Source organism: Rhopilema esculentum, chromosome 7 (assembly GCF_057945365.1).
Source record: "Rhopilema esculentum isolate cy_ngs chromosome 7, ASM5794536v1, whole genome shotgun sequence".
In the NCBI taxonomy this organism is placed as follows: domain Eukaryota; kingdom Metazoa; phylum Cnidaria; class Scyphozoa; order Rhizostomeae; family Rhizostomatidae; genus Rhopilema; species Rhopilema esculentum.
This window is the reverse complement of record NC_142821.1, coordinates 9,889,361-9,904,777: the sequence shown is the minus strand read 5'-3', so window position 1 is coordinate 9,904,777 and position 15,417 is coordinate 9,889,361. Positions and strand designations below refer to the sequence as shown.

At 36.4% G+C, this 15,417-nt stretch overlaps 1 protein-coding gene across 1 annotated transcript; it reads left to right on the top strand.

The window, feature by feature from the left end:
* The first annotated feature begins 659 nt into the window (after positions 1–659).
* On the top strand, positions 660–14,479 carry LOC148959964 (uncharacterized). Its single transcript, XM_089109508.1, has 2 exons — positions 660–879; positions 13,195–14,479. The coding sequence occupies exon 2, from the start codon at positions 13,203–13,205 to the stop codon at positions 14,442–14,444; it is 1,242 nt and encodes a 413-aa protein (XP_088965634.1). The 5' UTR covers positions 660–879; positions 13,195–13,202; the 3' UTR covers positions 14,445–14,479.
* The last annotated feature ends 938 nt before the right edge of the window (positions 14,480–15,417 follow it).

Below are 15,417 nucleotides of genomic sequence, written 5' to 3'. Positions count from 1 at the left end.
ACAAACGAGACAGTGCACGACGAGCCAAAGAGCAATACCTCGTTGGCCTGGCAAACATTCTCACACCGAACGGCATGAACAGAACTACTGACCGTTAACCTTATAGCAACAATATCATTATTTCATTTTATAGTACTTCATCCCCATTACGTCTTCATTCCACCACCACCACCCACCCTCTCCCATTCGCCACCCTTCCCTTCTCTACCACTTCGCTGCATTCACACCATTCCACATCAGCCAATCAGACACCACCATCGCCTTTTTTAAATATGTAAATTTTTAGCCCGTTAACTTTTGCTCTGATGAAGCCCCGTATGCCGGGGCGAAATATTAGCCTTTACTGATTTACGTGTTTTTATTGTTGTTTATTCTCGGCGTATTGCGGTGTTTCATATTTGCTACATTTTTATCGACTTTTCGCAGCAAGAACTCCTTGGAGCCCGTCGAGCAGCCTGCTACAGTGGCCTTTTCTTCATTCACACAAGCTATTGTTTCTTTGTTCTAGATTCGTGCACGCAAACATCAAAGGTGCCGACATAGAGTTCACCTTCTGCGTATTTTGTGGTATTACGCAGAAAACAATAGGCGAACAATAGAGCGCGTATTCTAGCTCTACTATTTCTTTGGTTTCAACCCTATTTTTATACAAAGCTCTACCTGTTTTGATTGTGCGTGAATAACTATTTCTATACAAAGCTCTACCTGATATTATCGTGCCTGGATAACTATTTCTATACAAAGCTATACCTGATTTGATTGTGTGTGGCAGGCATTCCTTCATCTGGGTCAAGGCGGATTCGCGTTTTTTTTTGCCTCACCTGATTCTATTAGAAATTGAAGAGTTCAAAATCGGTTCTAAATCCAATCTGAGATTAGGTGAGTGTTTTCTTTGAAATTTTGGCATATTGTTCCGATCTTCACAAGTATAACTCAAAGTTAGCAAAACCTAGAACAAATGGCAACAGTTTCACGAAATACATACCTCAGACAATGCTTTATAATCAAGCTATCAAAAGTTTTGATCATATACAAAATTAGCCTCCATAAAAAGAGATTTCCCTCTTGCCATAGTTTGGAAAATCAGGATGCAATGACTCGCTTGAGAGCAAAATAGCATTGACTACGTGCATCCTCCAAGCACGTTTGCTAAATTTGTCGCTGATCACTCTAATGAGCAATATTGCTGATTAGGCTCGTCTACAAGATAATAGATTTATTTTTAACACCCTAATACGTTTGAAATGGAATGTTTAGGCTTATTGAAGGCTCTGTCCACACAGTGCAACATTGTTGACCATTTGTATGAACTTGTTTAGAGTTAATTACTTTTGGCGCTCGATTATTGAAGCTAAGACCCTGGGTGCACAAGTTTCTTACATAAAACTTGTTACCTTTGTCAAAGTGGAAAATCAAGACAACTTTTCCAAGGCCCTGGGCGAACTGAACAAGATTTCAGATTTGAGGGATTAGTGAACTTATTTTAGTTGCAATTTTGGTGTGCACATTTGGAAATCAGCATTTGTTTAAAGCCCTGTCCGCAGTACACAAACTAACCCAGGCTCGCCCCGGCTTAAATTTAACCTAGGGCGAACCCTGTTTTGTCCACACTTGATTTTCATGTTTTGTAATGTAGACAAAAAGTTGGGGCGAACCCTGGTTAGTCAATGCTACGCACGTGAGTTAAATTATAACAACAACACATGGACAACAACACGAATAATCTACAAACACGATCAAGATGGAAGTTGCCGAAGTCGCAGTTTATTGTGTTTTGTCTAAAATGTTTTTCCTTGCAATGCAGATTATTCAGAATAAATATTCAATGGCACGGCAATCAAGATTAAACAAAATATTGGCTGCATGTCGCAAACGGATTCGACAGTATAAGAGATCCAGATCACAGAGGAGGAAAAAATTTGAAACATGTCCTAAACAAATTATCACTTTAGAGTGCATTCAACGAGTAGACGTGGAAAGAAAATATTGGTGTAAAACACGAAGTAAAAACTGGTGGGACTCAATTTTCTTACATCGTTTTGAGGCATATGATTGGCATGCGTTACTAAAACTAACTCAGGTTCACCCCAGGTTGGTGTCCACACTAGAAATTCATAACACTAACCTGGGTTCAACCAGGGCGACCCAGGTTAGTTGTGTCCACACTGCAAAATCAAAAAACTTTTTTGAGAATATGAGAAATAAAGTATGGGCAGATTTGTTTTTAAAAAGTATCATCATCGAGAAAACTTCAGAGTTTCATCGTTTGGAAATCCATTCCTACTAAGAAAAAGAAAATATCGACACAAATTATAGATTCTATTTAAACTCATTTTGACAAGCCCAGTCTGAAGGTTTTTTCATATTTTTGTTAAAGCACTTAATTTCCTAAAAGTTAAGATCAGATACTACAAAGTTTTATCTTAGCTGTATGAAATTGCTTAACTTTTTATTTTTAGTTGATAGTTCTCCTGTTGATATTTCAACGTTAATGTTTATTATTAATCCATGTTTCATTTGTGAGGGGCTTCGTATATTTGGCTAGATTGATTTTTCCGAGCGGTAGAGAATGCTAAATAAAACACAAGAATTGCTTCTTACGAATACAATTCATAAAAACGTTAACTTTTAAAAGTTTGATAGCAGTGGCCTTTCGCAAGCACCATGCTTCTCTCTAACTAACTCTGCTTCTCCTTACTCTAATTTATATAACAGCATTACAATATAGCAAACTAACATCAATAATTGTCGGTGTCATTGTCGGTATCTATCGTGAAATACGTAAATGAACTAGTAGGAGGTGTTAGATTTATTAAAATACGCGGGGGAACTTTGTAGGGTAAAGGGCATGTAAAATATTATGTTACCGGAAAACATGAAAAACTAAAGCGCGATAAGCTAATATTTCCTAACTAAGAGACAGTGGCGAAGCCAAAGGTCCTGCTGGTCCTGCTGAGCAGGACCAAGAATTTCCAAAGATAAGATTTACTGTAAACAATAAACAATTTCTTCTTTGCAAAAAGGAAGTTTCAAATTCTTTTTGATAAACAGTCCCCAGTTCCGCCAGCTAATACAGGCATCCCGTGCTAATCTTAAGGTCCTGTTCTCTTCTACGGCAGCCCTGAATTTCGGTCCTGCTCATAACTATGATACCCTATGTTTGGTCCTGCTTCACAATGGGATTTTGTGAATTTAGTCCTGCTTCACAATATTCTAGAACAAAGAGCAGTCCTGCTCAATCTCGGGAGCAGGACCTCGTCGAAATGACCATCATAACTTTTCGTAAGCAGTTGTGATTTGATTGGTCGAGGGTTCACCTACATAGGTCAAAGAGCATTGTTTTGAAAACCTTTGGTCCTGCTGTTTCTGAGAGAAGGACTGCAAGAATTGCCCTGTGCATTCTCGTTCTGCAATGAGATACTAGCAAGGAGGCCAGTTAAAGTATTATGGCGAGGCGATGTGAATGCGGATTTCCTGCTTGCTTTGGCAATACCAATGATATTATTATTGAAAGCAAAACTTGCCTCAGTTGAGCTGCATAAATTTTATTTGTAACAAGACAGAGTCCAAAGTTCGCAAGAAAGAAATGTAAACAACAAGAATTGGCTGTATGCGGCACTCTGATTTCGGCCTTTGTACGATCGTTTGAGGCACGGTATATCATGGTGGCCTAAATAAAATTTTCTTAGACTTGGACAAGGACGATGAAAGCATAATTGAATTTACTGTTGTGTGATTGAAAGTTTTGAGTTTTAGAATAAACCAATTTCAGCGGATTTTGCATTTTTCTACCTGAATTGTTTTCTCGTCTAATGGTTTATCTAATAAAGTTGTTTTCATTGATAATGCGACACATTATTGGATTGTACCTCTCTTTATCAGCTGCAGAATAATTGTTCTGCAGAATATGTGAACTTGCCCCTACAGACTTTAAACTCTGTTGTTTATTAAAATTATTTTAATAGAATATCTAGATTGGTCAGGTTTATAAGACCAAAATCTGGAATACCACAAATATATTCATCTGCAAAATAGAATTTTTGTCCATAGACTTTTCCAATTGAATAAGGGCGTGGCCCTGTCCATATAGCAGGACCAACAATTTTTGGCTAGCTTCGCCACTGCTAAGAGAAGCATAAACAAATATAGACATGAACACGAGAATTACCTAGAGTGAATAAGTATCGATAATACACATTTATTTTTTCCCTCATCTTATTTTGGGTAATTTTAAAATCTAAAAATGGTTTCATCACGAGCTATATGATGGTGGTTATTCTAAAGCTTTGCAAAACTTTTCTATTTCAAATCAACATCACAATAGACGCGACTATGCGACACCTTCAGTCAAAATTCATTTTAGATACAGTTTCTGGCTGTTAGAATGTGGAGAGTAGACAATGTGGAGAGAAGATATAGAGAGACGACAAGATCTAAGTTTATGACTCCTCTTTACCAAAACATAACGAAAAACTCCTATTTACACGAGTAACTCCGAACTACCACAACCCAAGCTAATTAACATAAGAATGATCGAATAAAAAATCTCGCGTAGGAAGCAGTCCGGGTCTAGCCCATCCAACACTGGTTATCACTAAGACACCATAATTCTAAAAAATTTTCTTGCCGCCAACCATGGTGGCCTTTCCTAAGCCCTCTCAAGACTTTAATAATTTGGCCCCTCCATTTTCAAATACTTTTCTTTGGCCCTCCACAGTCAGCAAAAGGTTTGACAAATCTGTAAACACTTGAATGTACATGTTTATCGCCGGAATTTTTTGTCATTTCATTCCATGAGAAAACATAATGTTGTTTCAGGCGACCGCGTTGTGAACAACATGGCGATCGAAATTAAAACCATCTATGTGGCGTCCTTTTATAGTTAAAAACCGATGAAACCTAACTTCAAACCATTGGCAACACTTTTACTCTAGAAGTCAGGGCCGCCGGACGCAGGTTTGAACAGGGGGGCAAAAAGGAATAAAAAGGGCACGAATATTTTTTCCCGAAACATTAGTAAGTGCCAAAATGTATAGCTTCCAATCGCATGGCCTTCAAAGTTTTTTGAGAGTGTAAATCTCGCTTTCATGTATTATTTATACCTCTATTACAATACGCTGTACTTATTTTCCTTATAATTGCACTGTTAGTGGATTTGGTCTCGGGTAAGAAGCAGGCACACATCCTTTTTTCATACTTGTGGCAGGCACATTATACTCAACAAATGTTAAGATTGATTGCAACATACCAACGAGTCCAACTCAAAATATGAACTGAATGGCATTTTTGAATTCTTAGTCTCTATATACTTCAAAACGAGTTCCAGTCCCTATCCCTTTCTCAACAAAGTTTCAGCCCCATTCGAATAATGATTTTAATTTTCTTGCTTAAACACTTCTTGGTATTTGCATCCTCCCATCCCCACTTTAACACAAATTTGTTTGCCTCCATTGAATATTTTCTAAAAGCAACAAATTTTATGGTTAAGTCATTTTCACACAATCGGCTGAAAGTGCGGGAACATTCTTCACTGCCATTGCAAATTCAATTTGTAACATTGATAAGGTTTATCTCATCAGTCTTATTAACAAAACAAGTTTTTAACTCTCCTTAAAATTTATCCCGGGCGGCTCAGTCAGTTGGTCAAACATATAACATTTGAATTCCGAAAATTTGAAAAAAGCTAGAATTCTGGGACATAGAACCTTGAAAATAGGGTTGCATTCTTAATCAGTCAGAGGAAGCACAAAAAGGGCAGGAATTTACTGATATGATGTTGTAAATAATTTTTTAGGTAAATAAATGGCATATTGAAGTACAATAAATTTTGCAGTACGTCTAGTCTTGTATATTGTTCTAATCTTAGATAAGAAATTTAAGTCTTTGTTAAAGTCTTTGTTAGCATGTACTCATTGCAAGGGCATAACTTTTTCATTTCTTCATAAAAAACATCGAAAAAATGTTGTGAAGCAAGCAATATGTCGCAGCTATTGTTTTACAGATGTCTGATTTTGTTAATATATATGTCAAGAGCCATAAGGGATTGTTGTTAAAATCAAATTTAGTGAACTCTGCTTTTTATCTTGCCTAGACATAAAAATAAGAATGGCTCTAACATGCTCAGTGAAAAGCAGAGTTCACCAAATTTGTTTTTAACAAACATTCCTGCTCAATCAAATTCCTTGAATATTCTCAGTGAAAAGAGTTACACGACTTTGTCAAAGGCACATAATAGGGTAAATTTTACTCGACCCAGATTCAGAGATAGGGGTCCAGTTTTTACTTTCAAGAACACACACGATATACATTGGACCAACTGACTGTGCCCACCCGGGAACTTGATAGGACCTTTAACTAATGATTTTGTTGCTGAAGACATACTAAGGAAATTCTCCTTTGCAGTTGATATTGTTCATCACAGGAGCTTGCTGAACAATATCAACTGCAATTTAAGGAATTTTCAGTGAATGGTCCTCCAACAACGTACAGAGTTATGTTATTTTACTTAGTTTCTAAAGGCAGAATATCTGGCAGTGAAAAAATACACGCATTATATTTTTCGAAAAGGGGCACTTGTTTATACTTTCCGCAAAAAGGGGGGGGCTGTGCCCCCGTGGCCCCCCTGGCTCCAGGGGCCCTCAAAATTGAAGAAGCTACTTTTTTTAAAGTAAAAATTTAAACTTTTAAATAGACAGTTGCTCAGCTTTGAAAAATCTGTGAGACTTGCTAAAACTTTATCAAAGAGTTTTGTAACAGGTTCTGTTAAACGCAACACAAAAGATTCAGAAAAACATTTGCAAGAACAGATCTAGTCGTTGGAGTGCCTAGTTGGACAATATTAGCCCTGTATTTGGTTGAAAGTGGCATATTCTAAGTCATTTTATCATAAATTCACAGCTATTGAAGTACTTGAGTGAACATGTTTATTGCGAGAAAACATAATACTGCTGTTTCAAGCAATTTGCAGCATCTTTTTTCCCTGACCAACAATTTGAGACACCTTATATTGATTGAGTTCTGATGCAATATTATTATTGTTTTTATTATAACATTATTTACAGTTGGTTAAAATACTGTTAGTTCTAACTTGAACTAATTAAAACCAACTATTTACACAAAGAGAAATTCTAATTACAGTAAATATAATAAATATATGCTTATGATGAGATTCCAACGAACCTTTTATCTACATATTTTACATGAGCAACTATCACCTTTCCACTTTCCACATAAAAATATTGAGTCAGATAAAGTGTTCCAAAGGATGGCACCCCTCAAAGATATGGATAGTGAATCATTTCCATTTGAAATTGTGTTTGTGCTCGGTAACCGGAGAAGATTTTTAGTCCTTAGGTTATAGGCTACATCTTTTGCCCGGAAGATTTGCCGCATAAAAGTTTACGGCTATTAAGCATATTTAGTTGGACGTTTAGTTATTTGGACAATTAATGGACGTTTATTTAGATTTAGAACGTTTTAAGAGCCTGGGCTCGATTAGCGAGTCTCAAGGGACTGGGTTTCGAACCACACTTGCCGCATGCGAAAAAGAAAAATGGCCGACGTGAGATTTTGTGAGTGAGAAAATCGCAGTCAGATTCCGAAAACAGTGGCGACCCTGCCAGGACAGTGATAAATAGGAAAGAAAATTGATTTGTAAGAAAACAGAGAATATAATAGCTACCAGAAGCCAACAAGATAACACAGGAAAAGCAGTGGCGGATCCAAACTACCACCATTACCGCTCAAGCGTTAGTCGGATTATTCAAAAAATTATAGAAACAAGGATCATTTTCATGTTTATCTTACTACTTCAATTGAACCATATTTAATTATTGAAAATATTCGATCGCGCTGCAAACCAAGCCTTTCTTCCTAGGAACATGCCTGAAATTTCCACAGAGACAGAAATATTTCTTAATCCTTATCGCTATGGAAATATCGTGCCAATTGCCGAGCCACGTGTTTGCAAATAGAAGGCTAGCATGGGGGGATGATGAAATCATGGCTTGCTAGCTAGGGGGGTTGAGTCGGTGTAGCGCGGATTCGAGCTGCACTGAGCGGTAGTCAGCCTGCCTAAACCAATCAAATCGTCAGAAATCACTGCCAACCTAGGGGGAATCATACAAATTTTGTTGAAAACCAATGAACAACCGAGTTGACTACCGCTCAGATGGAGGGTTGAGTAGTACTGCCGCTCAACACGGCTCAAACGCTACAGAAAGATGGGGGGATGCCTACATATTCTGCAAGTGGGCAAACTGTAACTTCAAAGCCGATGTGACCAATAAATCTGTACAATACACAACTATTCGTAGGGATATATTTTAAAAGAATATTAAGACTCAAACATTCTAAAATTTAAGAAGGCGTCAGGATTAAAAGTCAGGCCCACAATATTCGCCAAAAGTATGATTCTTTGTTTAACAAAAGTTGCTCTCAATAATTGCAAATTTCATCTAGCTTTTTAAACTTGTAATTTCCAACAGGTCTGATTTTCATAAGTAATTGTCCGACTAAATGCGAGTTTTAGGCGACACTTCAAAATTCTGCCAAATGTATCTTTTTTTCTAATTCTATGATGTTCCTCGTCTAAATGCCGTAAAGTGTTTTAGAATATCCATTCTCAGAATATTGAATAAGATTATTTATTTCTTCTCAAGCTTGTTGTAAGGATACATCAAATTTCAGTAAAGCACCGCTTGTCTCTTGAAAATGGTTTACATAAGAAATTATAGAAAGCAATAATCATTTTAGAAAACCGGATGTGATCAAGAAATGGGTGTGGTCTAAAGGGTGTGGTCAATCCTCTATCTCATTTCGGCGGTAGTCAGATTTTTGGCTGGATCCGCCACTGAGTACTTGTAGGCTACACACCCAGTAAGGAAGAATCCCTTCCATCAATATTGCCAGTCAAAATTTAAGGAAAGATTTTCTGGGCGTTTTTAGACAGTGGTGCAGGGAGAGATTTAATTTCTAGAGAAGCAATGAAAGAGTTGAAATTAAAACCAAAAAGGTTTGAGAATAAAGAAATAACCACTGTAAATGGGACACGGAGAAAATCTATGCCAATTCTTAATGTGGAGATAGAGTCATTGGATGGCAAAGCCAGAGTAAGCTTTGAAGTTACAGGACTAGAAATGCAGAATTTAACAACTGTACTGAGACAAGATTTGAGAAAATCGAAAACTAAGTATAAGCATACAAAAGACAAACAGTTTTATCTCACTGACAATGGAAAGCACAATACACATGTTTTTTGGAGACAAAACGTTTTGTAATATCAAAACAGGTAATTATGCTAATGTGAATTGTCGTTTACAAGAAAATCAAATGATTATGAAAGATTATACAGCCTAGATATGCTAGGAGTTGAAGATAGGAGAGAGAATGACCAGCTGGATGTTATGAGAGAATTTAAAGATAATATAACCAGACAAGATGATTGGAGATATTATGTAAACGTACCTTGGATACTGGGAATGCAACTGACAGAAACAAATGAAACACAAAGTGGAAAACGGTTGCAGAATGTGGAGCGAAAGATGAGAGGCAATGAAAAGCTCAAAGCAGATTATATGGAAATAGTAGAAAGCCAACTGAGAGACGGGGTGATTGAAAAGGGACCATCTGAACCTTCAGGGTCCAAGGTATTTTACATTCCCCACAAACCTGTTGTAAGAGAGAACGCTAGCACAATAAATGCAGAATGGTGTTTGACGCGAGTGCGACCCAATTGATGAATAATATTAATGATGTGATGTATACAGGCCCAGCATTGCAGCCAAATATCTGGGACATTATGGTAAGGGCCAGAATGGCACCTTATCTCTTATTGGGTGATCTGGAAAAGACATTTCTGCAAATTGGCATAAAGGAAGAAGATAGAGATGCATTTCGATTTTTGTTCACGATTTAAGGAAAAAAAGGACACTTACGCTTTATGAGAATCCCCTTTGGTAGGGAAGCAAGTCCTTTCATGCTTGGGGGGACACTCCAACACCACTATGAGCAATTTGAGAAGCCAGAGTTTGGGAATATACTAGAACAGCTTAGATCAAATACTTATGTTGACGATCTGATGCGTACTGGAGCAGAGGTTTAGAAACTAGAAACATTCAAGACACAAGCTATCTTTATACTAGATGATGGAAAGCTTCCAATTCTTAAATGGGAGTCAAATGCTGAAAGCTTAGAAAGTGAAGATATGACCAACCCAACAAGAATTTTGGGACACATATGGGACAAGAAAGAAGACACCCTTACAATTCCCATTAATAAAGATGTAGGTGATGGCCCAATTACCAAGAACGCCATATTAAGTCAGTTAGCAAGGGTATATGACCTACTCGGTATAATTTCACCTACTGTAGTAGAAGGAAAGCGAATATTCAGAGAAGCCTGGGTTGGAACAATAAAGGAAAGGGTTGGAACAATAAAGTTTCAAAGCCTCTTGTGAAAGATTATCTGAAGTGGTTGAGACAACTGAGAGAAATTAAGATCCCAAGAAGTTTAATAAAGGAGGGAAAGAAAGTCAAAGCTGTACAGCTACACATCTTTGCAGACGCAAGTGACAAAGTGTGCTCATCAGAAACAATAGCAATAATAGAACAAGGAAGTGATACAGTGAAGGTGAGAAAGTCGCAGTCAGATTCCGAAAAAAAGATGGATTTTCCGAATTGAGGCATTTATATATTTCCAGCAAATTTTTTGTGGGAATAGTTCTTTCGCTACCCCTAGCTAAAAGTTCAGCAAAGGGGGTTGCGAAGTCCCCCCAAATAATTCTCAGTGCCCTTTTGTAAACTCTGTTGATTGCTGTATTGGCATCTTTCCCACAGATCATCCAGATTAAAGGACAATAATTGAAGTTTGATATAATATATGTATTGTAAAGAATATGTCTCTTGTCCTGATTTAAATATTTTGCTACTCGCGAAAATGCGCTGGTCTTGTTGTTTGCTTTCGTGCAAAGTGCGTTTACATGGTCGACAAATTTTAGCCTAGAGTCTATAGTAATACCTAACAGTTTGACTGTGCTAGTTGCAGGAATGGGTTTGTTAGCAATTTCAAACACGTATTCCTGCTCTGGCTTCAGACCAAGATACATGACTTGAAATTTGAAAGGATTCGCAATCATTCCATTGTCCCGAAACCAACACAGCGCATTATGGGTATCATCCCTAAGATAAGATACAGCCTGTTCTAGGGTTTGACTGCATGCATATATAATATTGTCATCTGAAAAATTACAGTATTCTGACTTAGTAATGACATATGTGAAATCGTTCATGAAAAATTTAAACAGAAATGCACCTAAAACTAACAATGCATGTTGTGTACTGTAGCCGTCACGGAAGCCATACACGAAACACAAAGCCACACAGTTTCATTTGTTTGACCATCTTGCGTTCAAAGACTTTTGAAAGGGACGGAAGGACACTTGTTGGCCTAAAGTTAAGTTTCAATGTAGAATCGTTCGCTTTGAAGATAGGTGATACATCAGCCAGTTCTAGTTGGTCAGGGGATTCGCTATATTCGAACATATTGTTAATATACAATGTAATTTGATCAATACACAAATCTGAGAGTAATATCAAATGTCCGTAGGAATCTCCCCAATAGATTTTTTGAGCTACTAAGCTGGTTGATTTCATTCCAAACATCAAAAGGTGCAACAAAATCAAATTCAAATTCGTCAATAATACCAACATTCTCCTTAATTCTGATAATACTAGGGTGGCTCCTGTATTTCTGAATCGAATATAGCACATGATCAGTTGACGAATTGATTTCAACGTCAGACTCTGGCTGTGATGTGATTGGTAGTGTGTCGGTTATGTTTACAAAATAAGAATTGAAAATTTCACAAATCTTCTTGTCGTCATTTATTATGTTGTCGTTTTCTACGAGAACTGTCTTTCTTACTTTCTGACTCAGCCTGTGCAATACTTTTGCTCACCTTTGGCGACATTTACCAATGCCCAAGAGGTTTTGATCCATGATCCATAATGACAACATCACTGGAATAGAACGAAGAAGTGGTATCTTTAGCACTAGTTTAGAAACTTGGTGTTGGCGGAATATGTATTTATATAAAGTGTAATTTGTGCAAAAGTTTAGTTTTTTGAAACATTCTTCTTTCTACTATTGGCCTTGACAAGCTGTGTTATATGTTTCTGTTAACGATAGAACCAGACTTGAGCAACAGAGGTGCAAAAGGATGACATTATAACAAAATTGTTTTTTTCTGAATTTTCAATTTTGAACAAATGAACTAATGTATTATTGCACAGGCAGAAACAACACGTTAAATTGTCTCTAAATGTGGAAAACACGTTAAATCTGTTGCATATTTTATGCGTTACGGCTGTTTGAAGTTTGATAACTAGAAAACTGTTGAATTGGCTTGGTTCAAGGATTTTAAAGCTGATGCAGGTCCCTTTTTCTCATAACTTTGACGACTGTTGCAAAAATGAATTAATGTAATATATATTTGACATTAATAAGCAACTATACATCAGTGTTATGTAACTTCTTCAAAAAGGACACTCAACACTACCAAAATCATTAGCTCAGCTCTATCAGCCGTAAGAATGTAGAACAGGAAATTTTTTTGCCTTTAAAGCATTAAACACAGAACAACATATGATGCAAATTAAAGGTTATTACTCAATAATCCTAATAACAAAATCTCCTTCCTGACCTTACTATATAACAAAAACAATAATATCGTGTCTTTATTATCCTTTATTCTTATTCGCTTAAAGTCTATATTCTTAATATCTTTCTTCAACGTTGATATTTATTTTCTTGCAGTTCACTGGTCCTAATAATCAATGTACTAAAGGCTTTTATAAAACCACAAACTTTAGAATGATACAGAAAACTCTTGTCCCAAACACCTGAAGGACCCAAGCAGATACCTAGTGTTTACATTAAGTGTCCAATAGGCAATTCTCAGTTTCCTTATAAATTCTATGTACTTCCACTTCGTCTAATCCACCAGACAGATAGTTTTGTATAAGTAAAAGGAAATTAATTCCTATTTCATAGGCATATCATTAAATAAAATTGGAAAGCTGCCAAAATTATATCAAAACATATAATCATATTTTGATGATATCTACAAATATATCTTAAAATCATTCGAGCAAAATTTCACATTTTGAAAAATTTTGTCTTTATTTTCTTCAACAGATGCTAACATGCAGTTGTTACACGTCGCATTGCTAACAGCAACAGTTTTCATTGTACTTATGACCATTTTACTAAATTCAATGAAAATACAGATGAAAAGTCAACTCATCTTTAGAGGAAGTTTTCCGTCAAGAAACCCTTGGGATGGCGTTCCTGAGTTTGTGCTATACTTGAGATTAACCTCTAGTCCGCGTTTTGAGCAAGAATATAGAAATAATTTGGTTCGCACTATGAAGCTTTTCTTTCCACCTGAACGAGCAAAACTTTTAGTTGTATTGGACAACGAGAAGAAAAAGGACCATTTGTTTGGAGACAAAATAAAAACGGAATGGCCATATCCACAAGTATGCTACAGAGATCCAAGTTCCATCGATGCATACCGTGGATGGGGCAAGGCCAGAATGTTTTGGGACATGATGTATCCCGATAAATGTACCAATGTATCTTATGTGGGGTATGTCGATACTGATACATTTTTTAGCACCTTAGTAACACCACAGTTGTTATTTGACAATGGAAAACCAATAATTATTGCAAAAATTGGCCAAGTTCCGTTCCAATGTTGGGCTGAAACAACAGAGTTGTTTCTCGGCAAAAAAGAAGTTATGCAATGCATGTCAACTTTCCCTGTTATGATAAAAACGGAGCATATGATAAAAATGAGAGAGGTCCTTGCAAGAAATCATAGCATGGATTTTGATTCAGTTTTTAAAAACAATCCACGTCAAATGCATTGTTTTTGTCAGTTTAGTATCATGTGCAATTATGTTTGGTACTATCACAGAAATGAGTACTCATGGCGCTTGCAGATGGTCCCAAATGGTGACTGGAGAGGAGAACATTTGCTTGCTAGTCAAGTGTCACTAGATTATTATCGGACTAACGTACCCCCAGAGATGACGATACCAATGCCGCGCTCATCAATTCACCTGAGGTACACAATAACAAATGGTCAGTCCTATCTGTCAGAAGTCCCTCCAAAGGAATATATCGAAGATTTTATTAAAGAAGGACTTTGTTACTCAGCTGGATTTGATGTCTGTCCGGAAAGTTGCAAAAAATGGAACCAGGCAAAGATACATTACCATCTTTATTCATTTGAATTCTATCAATGGTTTTGGGACAAAAGGTGCAAGGAAGAGCAAGACAAGCATTACAGAAACGTCAAAGAGCTTGTTCGCTACTATGCTTCTTCAAAGATGGAAGTTTTTGGACTTTCGTCTCTAGATCAACTTTGTACCATATTATGAAAATATTTAGTTATTTACCATTTGACGGCGACAAATTTTGCATTTCTTCTTCTTAGTCGCTGTTGAGATCTCTTAAGTTTGCTATAAATTTATCATAGATGAAATGTGCAGTAGATGTGTATTTTGCAATGATTTAGCACAATGAAATGATCGAAACTGTAACAGGGTTTATTTTAACGTGCAGTGGTAGACAATTTGTGCATTGATAAATCATACATGTACGTTGATGCACTCGTTGTTCAATTTTTTTGCAGTGTTAGAACAAAAAAAAACCACTTTTTCTCGTTGAAAACTCTTGCAGAGCTAGGGTGAAAGGTGGTATAGATCGAGAACTTTACGTACAGTTATTTCGATAGATGCGGTTATAAAAATTTTCAAAAATAAAAAGTCAACACCAAAATTTTGAAAATGTGTAGTGTTAAAAATTCCTTAAAATTCCTTAAAACTCTTTTCAATATAGATTTATAATGTAATGTCAATGTTTCGGAAAAGCAAGTAGATTCTAACTCAACCTTGGAAGCAAAATTATAAAGTACATTATTACAGAAAACCAAATTTTTGAGGGTGTGACAACCATTGTGAATTCTTGGCTATGTAGAATCACAAAAAACCAAACTCAACCATATGGAATTTTACAAAACAAAATTGTGTTTGTGGAGCGACAATAAATAGCGATATTTCATATTTTATATATCTTATATTTAATTTCTAGGGTTGCCCTTCGACAAGGTTGATTTACAAGAGGCCCTAACTTAAAAATAACAATTACAATTAAATATACTTGAAAAAGCTGTAATTATAAACCCTATTTATAGCAGTATACATGCCTACATAAAATAATATACAAGAGTTATAATAGAAATGAATAAAACAAAGGTCCATTAAGTATAATGCTTAAAACTACTCAGTGTTGATGCCTGCTTAGACTCAGCTGAGGGCTATTCTATAGTTTTGGTCCTCTGTAAGAAAGGCA

What these genes read in the sequence shown, in the direction of transcription:
- LOC148959964 (XM_089109508.1), top strand. Translation starts at nt 13,203, where the DNA reads ATGCAGTTGTTACACGTCGCATTGCTAACAGCAACAGTTTTCATTGTA.